General features: G+C 43.0%; 1 protein-coding gene across 1 annotated transcript in view; it reads left to right on the forward strand.

Annotated features, from left to right (window-relative positions):
• EFCAB6 (EF-hand calcium binding domain 6) overlaps window positions 1-17,154 on the forward strand; it is a 958,412-nt gene that overhangs the window by 193,965 nt on the left and 747,293 nt on the right. The window contains exon 8 of the mRNA XM_029597490.1: window positions 8,549-8,716. Within this exon, the coding sequence (XP_029453350.1) occupies window positions 8,549-8,716 (168 nt within the window). The remainder of the gene's footprint in view (window positions 1-8,548; window positions 8,717-17,154) is intronic.

A 17,154-nucleotide genomic window follows, 5' to 3' on the forward strand; every position in this document is an offset into this window, starting at 1 on the left:
CCACACAGAAACCCTAAAACAATTGTCTCAACTTCCTCAAGAGACACACCAACCTTCTAGGAGGCCTCCTAGAAGAGAAGTGAGGAAACCATATTATTGCCCTCGACGATATTACCCTCCTGCTACCAGAGCGAGACAACCTCGCCCTACTCAGCGTTCTCAAGTTCGACAGAGGCCTGCTAGGCCCCAGCAGCCTGCGCCTACTGCATCCACATCAGGCTTTTGAAAACCACCCAGAGAGCAGAACCCCTTCTCGAAACCCTCTACCACACGTACCAGTCGGAGGTCGAATAGTTTATTACCATCAAACTTGGACCTCCATCACAACAGATCAATGGGTACTCTCAATTATAGCTCACGGGTACCGCTTGGATTTCCTCACTGTACCAAACAAAAATCCTCCTCTTTCATCTTGGACAGTGACTCATCACTCCACAATCCTACAAGCAGAATTGTCCACCCTTCTGAGTGCCAGGGCTATAGAATCAGTTCCCAGGCCTCAGTGGGGCAGAGGATTCTACTCCCAATATTTCCTCATTCCAAAGAAAACCGGAGGCCTACGTCCTATCCTGGACCTCAGAAATCTCAACAAATTTCTAAAGAAAGAAAAATTCAGGATGGTATCGTTAGGCACCATGCTACCTCTTCTTCAAAAAGGAGATTGGCTCTTCTCTCTGGATCTTCAAGATACTTAAGCTCACATTCCCATTTTTCCTCCTCATCGACAGTACCTGCGATTTCTGGTGGAAGGTCAACACTTCCAATACCGAGTGCTACCATTCGGCCTAGCCTCAGCACCTCGAGTGTTCACAAAGTGTCTTGCAGTAGCGGTGGCACATCTTCACAAACAAAGAGTGCACGTATTTCCTTACTTAGACGACTGGCTCATCAGGAGTCAAACGCACAGCGGAGCTCTCACTTCTCTCCAGCTCACAATAAAGTTGCTTCACTCCTTGGGATTTCTCATCAATTACGAGAAATCCCATCTCACACCATCTCACCAGTTGCAGTTCATAGGTGCAGATCTCAACACTATCACAGCAAAAGCTTTTCTTCCAAGAGACCGTGCTCAAACTCTCGTTCTCTTAGTGCACTCTATTCGCAATCAGTCTCGAGTTACAGCTCATCAGTGCCTCACCCTACTCGGACACATGGTCTCAACAGTTCACGTCACTCCCATGGCCAGACTGACCATGCGACTAATGCAATGGACTCTCAAAGATCAGTGGATTCAAGCCATTCAACCATTGTCCACTCCCATTCAGATAACACAAGACCTGAAATCTTCCCTTCTCTGGTGGACATCAACGATCAACTTGCTCAAAGGCCTACCTTTCCAGCAACCAGTTCCCCAAGTGACTTTAACTACAGATGCATCCACCTTGGGTTGGGGAGCTCACATTGGTCATCTAAAGACACAGGGCACTTGGACAAAGCAAGAAGCCTCCTTTCAAATAAACTTCCTGGAGCTTCGAGCTATACGTTATGCACTATATGCATTCAAGGACTGTCTTTCACACAAGATTATTCTGATCCAAACGGACAACACAGTAGCCATGTGGTACATCAACAAACAAGGGGGAACAGGTTCCTACCTCCTTTGTCAGGAAGCAGCTCAAATTTGGGACTGGGCCCTAGCACACTCAATTCTTCTACGGGCCACCTACCTAGCGGGCATCCACAAGACAGTAGCGGATCGCCTCAGCCGTCACTTCCAACCACACGAGTGGTCTCTAGACCCAGCGCTAGCAACCAAGATCTTTTAACGCTGGGGTCAACCAACCATAGATCTCTTTGCATCCCATCTGAACTACAAAGTGAACAATTACTGCTCTCTCCTCTGGCAGCAGAACAGCCTACCGAGGGACGCCTTTGCTCGCCATTGGAATTCAGGCCTGTTATGTGCATATCCACCGATACCTCTCATAACCAAAACTCTAGTGAAACTGCAACAGGACAAGGGGTCCATGATACTCATAGCCCCATACTGGCCTCGACAAGTATGGTTTCCCACACTTCTAGATCTCTCAGTCAGGGATCCAATTCGCCTGGGAGTAGCTCCCAATCTCATAACTCAGGAACAGGGTCAGCTGCGCCATCCCAACCTTCAATCTCTGTCCCTAACAGCATGGATGTTGAGAGCTTGATCTTACAACCACTCAACCTTCCAACCACTATATCTCAATTGCTGATAGCTTCACGTAAACCTTCCACTAGAAAGAATTATTCCTACAAATGGAAACGGTTTACTTTGTGGTGCACTCAGAAAGACTAGATCCTTTCACTTGCCCCACTCCCTCACTACTAGATTACCTATACCATCTCTCAGATTCTGGCCTTAAGACTTCATCTGTAAGGATACATTTGAGTGCAATCTCAGCTTATCATAACAAGCTGGAAGACACACCTATCTCTACCCAGCCTCTCGTCAGTAAATTCATGAGAGGCCTAACTCACATGAAACCTCCAGTTCATTCCCCAAGCATACAATGGGACCTGAACGTAGTATTAACCAGGCTTATGCGTTCTCCATTTGAACCCATAGATACCTGTGACCTTAAATATCTTACTTGGAAAACTGTATTCCTCATAGCCATTACATCAGCTAGAAGGGTCAGTGAACTACAAGCTTTGGTCACATACAAACCTTTTACAAAGTTCCTACATGACAGGGTGGTCCTCAGTACTCATCCAAAATTTCTTCCAAAAGTAGTCACGGAATTCCACCTCAATCAATCTATAGTTTTACCAACATTCTTTCCAAGGCCTCACTCTCACCAAGGTGAAAGAGCCTTACATACCTTGGACTGTAAGCGTGCACTGTCTTTCTATTTAAACCGCACAACAGTCCAAAGGAAATCCAATCAACTGTTTGTATCCTATGATCCAAACAAACCTGGTAAACCAGTGGGTAAACATACTTTGTCAAATTGGCTAGCAGATTGCATACAATTTTGTTATGACAAAGCAGGCCTTACTCTTCAAGGGCGAGTAAAAGCACACTCAGTCAGAGCGATGTCAACCTCAGTGGCACACCTTCGCTCTGTACCTCTTCTGGACATTTGTAAAGCAGCAACATGGAGTTCTCTATACACTTTTGCAGCTCACTACTGTTTAGACAAAGAAGGAAGACAAGATTCAGCCTATGGTCAATCCGTCTTAAAGAACTTGTTTCCAGTGTAATCCCAACTCCTTCTACATCCAACCTGCTGTGATTTTCGGCTGATTCATTTCAACAACGATACTTCACTGTTGCTTCACCTTAAAATGACTCAGCCTCTAGCTTGCTAATCACCCATATGTGAGGACTAGCATCCTGCTTGTCCTGGGATAAAGCAAAATTGCTTACCTTGTAATAGGTGTTATCCCAGGACAGCAGGATGTAGTCCTCACGAAACCCACCCGCCACCCCGCGGAGTTGGGTCCGATACGTTTTATTATTTTATTTTTTGGCTAACGCTAATTGCTACAAAACAAGACTGAAGGGAGACCCCTGTGGCAGGGAATATCATGGCATGCTGGGCATGCTCAGTAGGTACTCTGGTGCCAGTCAAAAGTTTCATAGAAACTTTTTAAAGAAGTTTTCCGTACATAGGGCTTCATTACTGATGTCACCCATATGTGAGGACTACATCCTGCTGTCCTGGGATAACACCTATTACAAGGTAAGCAATTTTGCTTTATCAAAGTGCAAATAAAAGAGAGGGGTTCTAGCCCTTTGCGGGCAAGAGCCCATGAGATTGAATCACTGTATATTCTGATACCGATTCCTGGGAATTAAAAATTATAAAATAATTTGTGACCGTATTTTACAGTTTCCCTCACATGTTTTGGGAATAGTTATTGTGATGTGCCAATTTTATAACATGTGCGCGCTGGTGCGTGCATGTTATAAAATTGGCAGGCTGCTGATGTGTTCTCCGTACGGAGTTAGCAATCTGTCATAGACTCCGTAAGGAGTTAGCAATCTGTCAGGAGTTCTGTTAGGAGTTAGCAATCTGTCAGGGACTCTGTGAGGAGTTAGCAATCTGATGTGAATCTCTGTAGAGAAAGTTGGTAGTTAGCAATCTGTCAGAAAGCTCTGTTGTTAAAGCTGGTATTAGCAATCTGTAGTTATTTAGAATAGTTGTGGGTGGATCCTTGGACCAGTGGCAGGTGACCACGCCCTCGGGGGAAATCCCGAGAGGGACCACTGGTCAGGCTTAGTGTGGGAGACAGACACACACTAGTTCGTTTATTAGACAATATAGTAAACCACCAGAGGTGGCAGTAGTGAGCTGGAAGCACCCGGCTGGGCTGTAGTCCCTCAGGTATTGGAACAGCGATCCCAGGGTGGATGAGCTGTAGAGAAACTAAGACAGTGAGTAGACAGTATATGCAGAGTTCTGGAACAAGTCCTTGATGGTAACACTCACAAAATAGTCTCTTAAGGCAGCCCAGGAGATGGTATACATTAGGCCCTCGAGGAGTGAGTACCTGTACCCAGGGAAAGCTCCGAGAGATAGATGGGAACTCACAATGTTGAAAGCAGCGATGACTTCTTAGCAGAAGTGGTATTCAGGAGCAAGTCCGGGACATGGGCCCTCGAGGAGCGAGTATCGGTTCCGGACTGCGACCTGCAAAGAAAAAGAGAAAGCGAGGCCCCTCTAGTGAAGTCCGGGGAGGCAGAGTAGCTAGGGTCACGGAGAGCGAATCCCATCCGCAGCGACCAGGAGGAAGCAAACCCTTGCTAACTTGTCTTGTTAGCGAAAACTGAGTCCTTAAATATCTGGAGCTGGTGACGTCATCTCAGGGGGACGCCCCCTGAGGTTCACGCCAATGCTGGTACATTAGTTGGGCCGCGCGCGCACCCTTAGGCATCTGGTCAACATGGCAGCTTGCAGCATCGAGCCGGTCCGGGAACGCCGGAGGAGGACGGTCTGGAGACGCCGCAGCAGCTAGCCTTCCATCAACCCTGAAGGGAGTCGCCAACGAGGTAAGGTGGGCGGAGCAGAGATGTCGGACAGCGACGGACACAACAGCTGCATGTACATGCGTGCTGGATTTTGTAATTCGCATGCACATGTGCACGTGGCGCGCGCAAGGGGGACATTTCACAAGGGGGACATTTCACAAATGTCACGCAACTGGGAGGGAACTTCCATACCAACTACCCTAACCTCCCTTCCCCTTTCCTCCCCACCCTTTCTCCTATCTGTCTTTTTTTTTTTTTATTTTGTTGCTTACTGCACCAATGGAGCAGTAGCAACTTGCATGCACCTTCCGACCCTACCCCGGTACAGTGGCAAATGGCCCCATTGAAGATACACACGGTGTGCACAAGGACTGGTCATGCACGTAACCTCTGTTTTTTTGCATGCACATGGGTTTTAGAATTTGGCCGATAAAGTTTTAGATCCACAACAGCTCAACTATCACTTACGGACCCAATCCAGGGATTCATGGAATCAGTGTGCCAGCAGAGTCTCTGCTGGCTCAGAGTTTAAACAGGGTATCATATCAGGGGGTGGGTCTCCCTCTGATCTAATGAAGGCTTCACCAAGTGTGTCCAAGCCCTTCATATTTGAAAGGTAGGAATAATGCTTCTCTTCCAGTACTCCACAGCTAGTATGGCTCTCTCAGGTAGTGTTCCAGCTCACTGCTCTCACAGCCACCAGTTTGAGACCTGCTAGTTCTAACATCATGAGAGAGTTGGTGGCAAACTAACAACAGACAAACCTCAGTTCCATCTGACAGCTACAGGTATAGACAGTCAAAGATGTGCCAAACCCTGGAAGACCCTGAACCTTCAAACACTCAGAATACATAAATAGCCACATTGCTTCCCTCTAAGTCAACTTGTGATGGAGTTATAACCCATCTGTATGGTTCATTTGCACTGTTGCCATAATAAAATGCTAATTATAAGCAAAACATTCTATTTTGGAAGTAAATAATTTCTTTTATTTTTTATCTTTTTTTCCTCAAACCTTCAGAAATCTTTGACACCTCCACCTGTCCCCATAAAATTTACAACAGCATAGATTACTTTTGCTTTTTCCCGGACTGGAGGAGTGCCACCTCTGAGGCAATTCCATAGTTACTTGTTAGTTGATAGCCACCTTCCCTCTCTTCCCAGGCTTAAGCATGCCACCTCCAACCATGTTCAGGCCTAACCTGCTCCTTCAAACAGATCTAAGCCTAGATCCCAAAATGCTGTGGTCTGAGTTATACTTTCTAGTGTTGCTGCTGGTTATCTTTCATAAGAAATACTTGTGCTCATTCAATTTGAATTTTAGGAAGTTGCCTAAAAACTCAAAGGTTTTAAGATTTGCTATAATTATTAATTAATATTCTACATAATATAATTTTAAACAATGTTCTTAACCTTTCATGGCTACAGTATCACTTTTAAGAGTCTGAGATGTTTACCCCGAGATTCACAAAAATTCAAAATATCTCCATGACATCATCCAACGGAACCAAAATGGAAAAGCTCTCTGAGCTCAGAGCATGCACAGGTGTTCTTGTGCAGCCACTGCTTTTTCTTTTGCTTATACAAATGTTTTTCTTTCTTTGCCAAAGTATTTTTAGTTTTTCTTATTGCAACCTGAAATTTTTTATTAGTATTACTTTTTGTTCTCAGAATCAAATTCAACCTCGCCTCAGCTCACTTCAGAATTGTGGACAGTAAACTGGGTTTTAAAAGATGCCATGCAGATAACTGGCTAGCTTTTAAATATCTATCCCTTCTGTACTGATGTCTACTTTTAGAGGAAAAATTTGAAACTGGCTTTAGAACTGCAAGCTCATTTGCAAAGAGAAATTTGTTGTGGAATTTCCATTTGAAAATCCACTCAGTATGTGTGTAACTTTACCCACACTTGGGCAAAGGGCAAAGGGGTTTTTCCTGCTGTAAATAATCATTTATCCTTGGAAATCCTTTTAAATTTTGCCTTCTAAATGTAAACTGTTTCAAATATAAGATAAATAGAGTGACCTCTGAAAAGTGTAACACTGTCACAACAATTGTTGGATAATATCTGAGTAATATTCTCCAATTCTGGAATCATACCAATGTATTGAGAGCCTGTAGTTCTATCAACTTGGTATGCACTACACTCAGATTAAAACCATTTTCTTGTAACTTAATTAACATAGAAACATTGACCTGGTAAAGACAATTTTGAAGGGATTTCTTTAAATAAATAGGGGCTTACTATTGCGTTCGTGGACCTTTGTGCCGAGGTGAGGTTGTTACTACCAGCAAGGAAGGCCCTTGCTGGTCCTTACCGTCGGCTGGCGGTGCTGGTCGCCGGGAAGGCCTTCCGGGATCCTTAAACCAGGCTACGTAGAAGCAGGCAGGAGGAAGTCCACGGATGGAACAGGCAGTGAGCAACAAAATTCAGAAAGAGGTCCAAGATCAGGCCAGGCAACAACAATAAGCCCAGAGAACAAGCCAAGGGTCAGGGCAGGCAGCAAGCAACACGTCCAGTAGATAATCCAAGGTCAGGGCAGGCAGCGGGCAGCAAGTCCAGTAGATAATCCAAGGTCAGGGCAGGCAGCGGGCAGCGAGCCCAGAAGACATTCCGGGGTCAGGGTAGGTAACAGGCAGGGAGTCCAGTAACAATCCAAGGTCAAACACAGAACACTCCCAGAAGCAAGACAAGCAGGCTAGACAGCAGGAACAAGGAAGCCCTGTTGCTGAGGCATCGAGGAGAAGAAGATGTGGGCCTAATGTAGGGCCTGCCTTCTGATGTCACTGGGAGGCATCAGAGCCATTTTCCCACTGTGGGCACTTTAAGGAGAGCCGAGCCGCGAGCGTGCTCCAAAGCCCACCTGCCTGCACAGAGGCTTGGGATGGCACAGGGAAACTTCACGGTGTTCGGCCACGTCTTCAGGGAAGGTGAGAGCAGCTAGCCACGGAACGGGAATGTGGCTGGCTGGATGCAACACTTACCCACTGAAAACCCCAATTTGAAAATTGTTCCGCCCAGCAGGTAATAGTAGGCTGTTAGCAGTGTGCATACTTTTACCTGCATGAAAAATTCAGAGATGGAGAGGGGTGAGTTCAGGGAGGCAAAGGGCACACAAAAGCCCTGCACATACTTTCAGCAGATGAATTTTGACCTGCTTCAAAGCAGATGCAAATGTACATGCTGAAAAGGGAACACTGTTCCCATGACAGGCTACCTTTTCAAAAGGAAATGCTGCAGGGAGACAGTACTGCTCAGGGCTTGGAAATTGCCCATAACAGTCCTCACCTGCCATGATATTCTGGGTATGCTATCTATTCCTACCCAGTTATACCTTCATTTCATCATAAGTAAGGCTCCCCTACACTTATCTTATGATTTCTTGAATTCTGTTACTGTTTTACTTAACTCACCTCTAATTGGAGATTTTTCAATGCATTCACCACCCTTTCCAAAAATGAAACATTTCTCAATGTACTCCTGATTCTAGTCACACTAAAACTCATATAATAGTATTAATTATTATATTTATCAAATAAATGTTTGGTATGTAAGTCATGTTTGCTGATATTTCATTTTTACATTTTTTGTAGACTGTGCGATAAGTGCTGTGATAATTCATCTGATGATATTCTTTATATGCAATTTTTGACTAATTTGGGCCTGCCAAATCCTGCTAATGATTTTACTGGTATCGGCACACAAATATCAGAAGAAACTGAACTGAAAGAGGAAAAGAGAAAAACAGATATGTCTTACAGGTATTAAAGAAATTGACAGTCAATTTTATGATTCAGGTAAAGAGCAAGATTATTGTTCTTTATCTGCTCATATATTCTTTTTGCTTTAATTAACTCCAGGATTTCTGTTAAACTGTTTATATGCATTACATTTCTGTAACTAAAATTAAGTTTTTATAATGTAAAATGTTAAAGCAAATTGCTGCTTAATCAGGATAAAATTTGCATAAGGGAATTGTTTAAAGTTTGCAAATGGGGATTATATTTAGTAAAAATGTCAGTATAAAGCTTGCATGAGGGGATTATATTTCATAAAATTAATTGTGAGTATATAAAGTGTGTTAGGGGATTGTATTTGATAGAATTAATTGTGAATGAATAAATTGTTTGCATAAGAGGACTGTGTTTGCTTTGGGAAGGTATGAAAACTGTTTCCTGGAGTAATGAACAAAGGTGTTTGATTCTGTGACACACACACCCTCCCCCCTTTTTCCACCCATCCCAGTCACTTTTCTTCTAATATAAATTTAATATAAATATAATAGCATTCTTAAATGCATGTTAATGTTAAAATGTAAACCAAATTGATTTGTAACTCTGCTACATGAATTTCGGTGTATAAAAATGCTAAATAAATAAAATAAATAAATACATTTGCCTCAGTTAGGATGTTAAGGAGGAGACTTTTCATAATAAGTATAATTAGTGATTTACATCAATAAGTACATCATTTACCCTGGCAATTAACATTTAATTTACTGTCGTTCTGTTGCAGGTTATTTCTAAACAGATTAACCTAAAATGCACTAAATACATTTAATAGATCTACTTAAGCATTCTCACTCCCTTAGATAACTAAAAAACAACTTACTTTAACAACTAAAAAACAATGAGATGCAGACTACAGTCTGGCAGTGGGGTGGGGACTATTCAGTCTTTTGCACCAAGTATCACATTTATGAAATGGGATGTATGTGTGCACTCAGTGCAAAGATCTTCTAGCCCTCAGAGAACATTCCAATGGGAGCACTGAGAGGAGAAGAAAACCTTGCTGGTGGTGAAATGAATCAGTAAGTTTTTGCTTGGGACATTGTCTTTTTTAAAAGTATTGGGGCAAAGTTAACTATTTGGGAATATTATTTAGTGTGTTTGTGCTTTTAATAGTCAGTAAGGCAGAGAATAAACAGAAGTTAGACTGTATTTTTAAATAGTCAGTCAGTAAGGCAGCTATTAAGCAGTAGTTAGTGTGTTTATTTTTAAAAGTCTGTAAGGCAGCTAGTAAGTAGAACTGAGTGTTTTTATTTAAAAAAAAAAAAAAGTAGCCAGAAGCTAGAAATAAGCTAGGAGCAGTGTCTTCCTTGACAAAGGAGCTGAATGAGGTTAAAGCTCAATTAGCTTCAATTACAAGAATTACACCCACATTGCATTACTCGGAAAATAATTCCCCAACATCACAGAAAAACCAGAAGTCAAGAAAAAGAGATTCATTAGGCTCAGGCAGGACCCACAGTCACCCATTCTTGACAGATGGACAGCCAAACAGGTACACCCTCCCACTCAAACAGGTCATTAAAAAATTATTTAAAATCCAGGATTACAGTGGGCTCTGGTAGAATTAGACCTGTGATGAGGAGACACACAATGTACCGAATGCAAAAAGAACAAAAAGCCTTCTCTATATTAAAAACTGAAGAAGTTCTTGAGAAAAACATTGAAGTGTTACCAGAAAAGAGAAAACAAACACAATGCATGCAGAATTTCAAGATCCATAAACAAAAGAAAAATCTAATTGAGATGGATAACTCTGTCAACAGTGGCACAACTGCAAAAGGAAAGAGTGAAGTGAATAACAAATCTCAAATAAAATCTCATAAGGAGTCCAGGAAAAGCAATAACCTTAAAGAGAGTACCTGGAAGGCTATGACCACAAATGCTCATAGTTTGGGAAATAAAATCCCAGATCTGCAGGCCCTAATGACTGAGGCAGAATTGGACATTGTTGCTATCACAGAGACATGGTTCACAGAATCTCACGATTGGGATACAACAATACCAGGCTTTAACTTGTTAAGGAAGGACAGAGAGGATAGAAAAGGGGGAGGTGTGGCTCTTTATGTCAGAAACAACATCCAAGCATCTGAGCTGCAAGGAAGTTGGGGCAAGGAAGAAGCTCTATGGGTCGACCTAAAAAAAGATGACGGAGCATCCATTTATATTGGAGTGGTTTACAGGCCTCCAAACCAAAAGGAAGAGCTGGACAGAGATCTGGTTGAAGACATCCATAAGATAGGTAAGAAGGGAGAAGTGGTGATCGTGGGTGACTTTAATATGCCAGATGTAGACTGGAAAATCCCATCTGCAGAAACTAAAAATAGTAGAGCGATAGTGGATGCCATGCAAGTATCTTTGTTCAAACAAATGGTGTTGGAACCCACTAGAGAAGGAGCTATACTCGACTTAGTGCTCACTAATGCAGATAATGTCTCAGATGTCCAGGTGGGCGCCCACCTCAGCAGCAGTGATCATCAAACGGTATGGTTTAATATCACTAAAAGAATAGGGAAAAGAACCACAAAGACCCGAGTTTTACAGTTCAAAAACACAGACTTTGAGGAAATGGGGAAGTACCTGGAGGAAGAACTTAAAGGATGGGAGAACGAGAGAGATGTGGATCAGCAGTGGTCCAGTCTAAAAGGAGCAATCACCAAGGCAACTGCTCTATATGTTAGAAATGTAAAGAAAAGCAAAAGAAAATTGAAACCTATCTGGTTCTCAAAGGAGGTGGCTAACAAAATTAAAGCGAAAAGAACAGCATTCAAGAAATATAAAGGATCCCAAAGGGAGGAGCACAAAGAAGAATATTTGTATCAACTGAGGGAGACAAAGAAATTAATCAAGTTGGCAAAAAGTCAAGCAGAAGAGAGGATTGCCAAGGAGATAAAAAATGGTGACAAAACATTTTTCAGATACATCAGCGAAAAGAGAAAGGTCCAAAGTGGTATAGTGAAATTGAAAGGTGGTAATGATCAATGTGTGGAGAGAGACGAAGAAATGGCAGAAATATTAAATGAATACTTCAGCTCTGTGTTCACTAAAGAAGACCCTGGAGAAGGACCATCTCTACACAACAAAAAACTGGAGGGAAGTGGAATAGATGAAAATCCTTTTACAGTAGAAAATGTGTGGGAAGAGCTAAAGAACCTGAAAGTGGACAAAGCCATGGGGCCTGATGGGATGCATCCAAGGATATTGAGGGAGCTCAGAGATGTTCTGGCGGGTCCGCTGTGTGACCTGTTCAATAGATCCCTAGAAACGGGAGTGGTGCCGAGTGATTGGAGAAGAGCGGTGGTGGTCCCGCTTCACAAGAGTGGGAACAGGGAGGAGGCTGGCAACTACAGACCGGTTAGCCTCACTTCGGTGGTGGGAAAAGTAATGGAGTCACTGCTGAAAGAGAGAATAGTGAACTATCTACAGTCCGGAGAATTGATGGACCAGAGGCAACATGGATTCACCAGGGGAAGATCCTGTCAGACAAATCTGATTGACTTTTTTGACTGGGTAACCAAGGAATTGGATCGAGGAAGAGCGCTCGATATCATATACTTGGATTTCAGCAAAGCTTTTGATACGGTTCCGCACAGGAGACTGGTGAATAAAACGAGAAGCTTAGGAGTGAGTGCCGAGGTGGTGACCTGGATTGCAAATTGGTTGACGGACAGAAGACAATGTATGATGGTAAATGGAACCTTCTCTGAAGAGAGAGCGGTTTTAAGTGGTGTACCGCAAGGATCGGTGTTGGGACCGGTCCTGTTCAATATCTTTGTGAGCGACATTGCGGACGGGATAGAAGGTAAGGTTTGTCTTTTTGCGGATGACACTAAGATCTGCAACAGAGTGGACACGCCGGAAGGAGTGGAGAGAATGAGATGGGATCTAAGGAAACTGGAAGAGTGGTCGAAGATATGGCAGCTGAGATTCAATGCCAAGAAGTGCAAAGTCATGCATATGGGGAGTGGAAATCCGAATGAACTGTATTCGATGGGGGGGGGAAAGGCTGATGTGCACGGAGCAGGAGAGGGACCTTGGGGTGCTAGTGTCTAATGATATGAAGTCTGCGAAACAATGCGACAAGGCGATAGCAAAAGCCAGAAGAATGCTGGGCTGCATAGAGAGAGGAATATCGAGTAAGAAAAGGGAAGTGATTATTCCCTTGTACAGGTCCTTGGTGAGGCCTCACCTGGAGTACTGTGTTCAGTTCTGGAGACCGTATCTACAAAAAGACAAAGACAAGATGGAAGCGGTACAGAGAAGGGCGACCAGGAAGGTGGAGGATCTTCATCGGATGACGTACGAGGAGAGATTGAAGAATCTAAATATGTACACCCTGGAGGAAAGGAGGAGCAGAGGTGATATGATACAGACTTTCAGATACTTGAAAGGCTTTAATGATCCAAAGACAACGACAAACCTTTTCCGTAGGAAAAAAATCAGCAGAACCAGGGGTCACGATTTGAAGCTCCAGGGAGGAAGATTCAGAACCAACGTCAGGAAGTATTTCTTCACGGAGAGGGTGGTGGATGCCTGGAATGCCCTTCCAGAGGAAGTGGTGAAGACCAGAACTGTGAAGGACTTCAAAGGGGCGTGGGATAAACACTGTGGATCCATAAATTCAAGAGGCCACCAATGAAGAGTGGGGGACTCGCCAGAATGATGGCTACTGCCTGGAAACAATACCCTTATTCAATAAACATATACATGGTTACTGTGACTCCAACATCACTCTAAGCTTCAACAGCAAGAGGAAATATGGAAAAAAGGATTTGCACTCACAAAGAGGGGAGTAGCTGGCTTGTTACGGCGGTTACTACCCCAAACCAAATAAGCCTGATACTTCACTTTCAATGCATATCCAGCATAGTTCTCTGCTTCAACGGCAGGGGAGAAGAAAAAAGGGTTCGCACTCACAAAGCGGGGAGTAGCTAGCTTGTTACGGCGGTTACTACCCCAAACCAAATATGCCTGATACTTCACTTTCAATGCATATCCAGCATGGCTCTCTGCTTCAACGGCATGGGAGAAAGACTGATACATCACGCATTTCCAGCATAGCTCTCTGCTTCAACGGCAGGGGAAAAGAAAAACAACCAATAAGGGCTGTATAACATAGTCTGGGTAAAACAAATAAGCATGGGTGTAGCTTGCTTATTGCGGCGGTTACTACCCCTACTACCCCTAACTAATCAAGCTAGACATTTCACTTGGATGCAGCTCCATCACTGCTCTCTACATTAATGGTGGGGGTAGAAGGGAAATAGAACCAAGAGCTAAGAGAAACATAAGTATGAGAGAAAAAAATGTGTGAGGCTTGCTGGGCAGACTGGATGGGCCGTTTGGTCTTCTTCTGCCGTCATTTCTATGTTTCTGTGTTTCTATGTAAAAAGGTTGAAAAGTTCAGTTCAGTTACTCACCTTGGAAAGGTGTTGAGGTAGTGTGATTTGGTTTGATTAGGTACCAACAATGGTTAATCAAGAGAGCAGTGAGTCACTCTGGCTGACTAACTGAAGTTAGACTGTTTGTATTTCCCAACCCTCCCACCCCTAGCTCATCCTTTAATGTATAGGCAGGTGTGCTGCGGCAGTCAAAAAAGCATATAGAAGGTTGGGAATTATTAGAAATGTCAAAATGCCTCTGTATCGCTCCATGGTGAGACCGCACCTTGAATAGTGTGTACAATTCTGGTCGCCGCATCTCAAAAAAGATATAATTGCGATGGAGAAGGTACAGAGAAGGGCTACCAAAATGATAAGGGGAATGGAACAGCTCCCCTATGAGGAAAGACTAAAGAGGTTAGAGCTTTTCAGCTTGGAGAAGAGACAACTGAGGCGGGATATGATAGAGGTCTTTAAAATCATGAGAGGTCTAGAATGGGTAGATGTGAATTGGTTATTTACTCTTTCGGATAATAGAAAGACTAGGGGGCACTCCATGAAGTTAGCATGTGGCACATTTAAAACTAATTGGAAAAAGTTCTTTTTCAATCAACGCAGAATTAAACTCTGGAATTTGTTGCCACAGGATGTGGTTAGTGCAGTTAGTTTAGCTGTGTTTAAAAAAGGATTGGATAAGTTCTGGGAGGAGAAGTCCATTTCCTGCTATTAATTAAGTTGACTTAGAAAATAGCCACTGCTATTACTAGCAACGGTAACATGGGTTCTTATGGCCTGGATTGGCCACTGTTGGAAACAGGATGCTGGGCTTGATGGACCCTTGGTCTGACCCAGTATGGCATGTTCTTATGTTCTTTTTAAATGCCTATGTGCCAGGCCCTTGGTGATATACAAAGGTTTGATCTCTGGAGTGGAGTGGGAGAGCTGGAAAAGTTGATACAGATAAAAAGATATAAAAAGGACAAATTTCGTAGCACATAGACCGATGGGTTCAAGACCGGTGGATTATGCACCTCTACCAGCAGATGGAGACAGAGCAACTAACATCACAGTATATATACTAGGGATGTGAATTGGGTGCCCAATCGTTCCTGCTTTCGGGATCGTCTGGCCGCGGGAAAATTTAGATTTCCCACGGATCCCCATTTTTTTTTCAGTGAAAAATCGTTTTTCGGGTTAGTGCGCGCTAACAAAAATAGCAAAAAGTAACAAAAATTAACAAAAATAAACGGTTTTTGTTAGCGCGCACTAAAAGGAGTTAGCGCGCACTAATAGGAGTTAGCACGCACTAACCCGAAAAACGATTTTAACGAAAATTCAGGGGGGAAAGTGATTTTTTTTTTATACCCGATATAGTAACAAATTTAGAAATATCGTTCGATATTTCATTTCATCAGAAAAACTATTCACATCCCTAATATATACTCCTGCAGTGACATCAGCCTGCCAGTATTCTCTGTCTCCAGCAGATGGTAGGTGTGCATTTCCCTACTGGGGATTGCTTTAGATTTTGGAAGGAGGAATAAAAGGAAAATTAATTTGTCCCACTCTCCTGTGGTGATACCAAATTGTCCCTTCCTCTGTTGAGAATTCCTGAGATGTTTTCCATTGTCCCTCAGATGAGTGCCTTGGTCCGGTAGCTGGTTTTTTAAACTGGCATGGACTTAGCTGCTTGGACAGCTGAAAGGTAGCAGGTGCAGGAAGTCGAGTGTAGCGGTGACAGCACATGCCCTGTCCCCCACCCCCGGCAGCTGGAGACAGTCTCTATACTCAATTGGGATAACAGCTACTTTTTTAGTAATGTACTGTATTACTGATTAGTAAAAGATTGTAAGAATGTAAGGATATGTAAGAATTAAGGAATCCGCATCGTAAGCACTACGATTATATATTAACAAAAGAAAATGAGCTATACATTAAACTGCATTGTAATAAATTAAGATACAGTGTGTTGAAATATAGAGGTTGCTCAAACCTGTAATAGTGTGAGACTAGCTATAGTTTAGGGTTGAGGAGTTGGTATTTATTTATTTATTTAACAGTTTTTTATACCGACCTTCATAGTAAATAACCATATCGGATCGGTTTACATTTAACAGGGGGTATAACTGAAGGAAACAATTCGGTTAACAATAGATAACAATAGATATGAATAAGTCAAAGTTACAATCAACTGGAATCGAGAACTTGGAAGCTTATAATAAGCTGGAAGGAAGATAGAGGTAAATGATAATAAATTAATACGATAGTGAAAAACGGGTTAAAGCTTTAACCTGGAGGAGCCAGAGTCCATAGTTCATGGAGATAAGTGTCTAAAGGCCGGGTGCAAGTGGAAGGCCATTAGTGATTGTCTGGTAGATCGGAGAAGGCTTGGTGGAAGAGCCACGTCTTGAGTCTTTTTCTGAAAGTTAAGAGGCAGGGTTCCAATCTGAGGTTTGAAGGGATATTATTCCAAATTGATGGGCCTGCTATCGAAAAAGCTCTGTCTTTGGTCGTGGAGAGGCGTGTGGCTTTAGTAGGCGGAAATTGTAGAGTGCCTTTATGAATATCTCTCGTTGGTCTGTTAGAGGAGTGGAGTTTGAATGGGATTTCCAGGTCGAGTTGAAGTTGATGATGGATGGTTTTGTGTATTAGGGTGATTGATTTGTATAGGATTCTAAAATTTACTGGTAGCCAATGTAGGTTTCTGAGGATGGGTGAGATGTGTTCACCGCGGCTGGTGCTGGTCAGCAGTCTCGCTGCCGCATTTTGTATCATCTGCAGTGGTTTGGTAGTAGATTTGGGGAGGCCTAGGTAGAGAGCACTGCAGTAGTCTATTTTGGCGAACAGTAGCGCTTGGAGGACTGTCCTGAAATCATGGAAAAATAGAAGTGGTTTAAGTCGTTTTAGGACCTGTAGTCTGTAGAAGCAGTCTTTAGAGGTTGTGTTGACCATTTTTTTTAAGTTTAATCGATTGTCTAGTATTGCCCCAAGGTCTCTAACATGTTTGCAAGTAATGTGGGAATTGTGTGG

This window comes from Rhinatrema bivittatum, chromosome 4 (assembly GCF_901001135.1).
Source record: "Rhinatrema bivittatum chromosome 4, aRhiBiv1.1, whole genome shotgun sequence".
Taxonomy (NCBI): Eukaryota; Metazoa; Chordata; class Amphibia; order Gymnophiona; family Rhinatrematidae; genus Rhinatrema; species Rhinatrema bivittatum.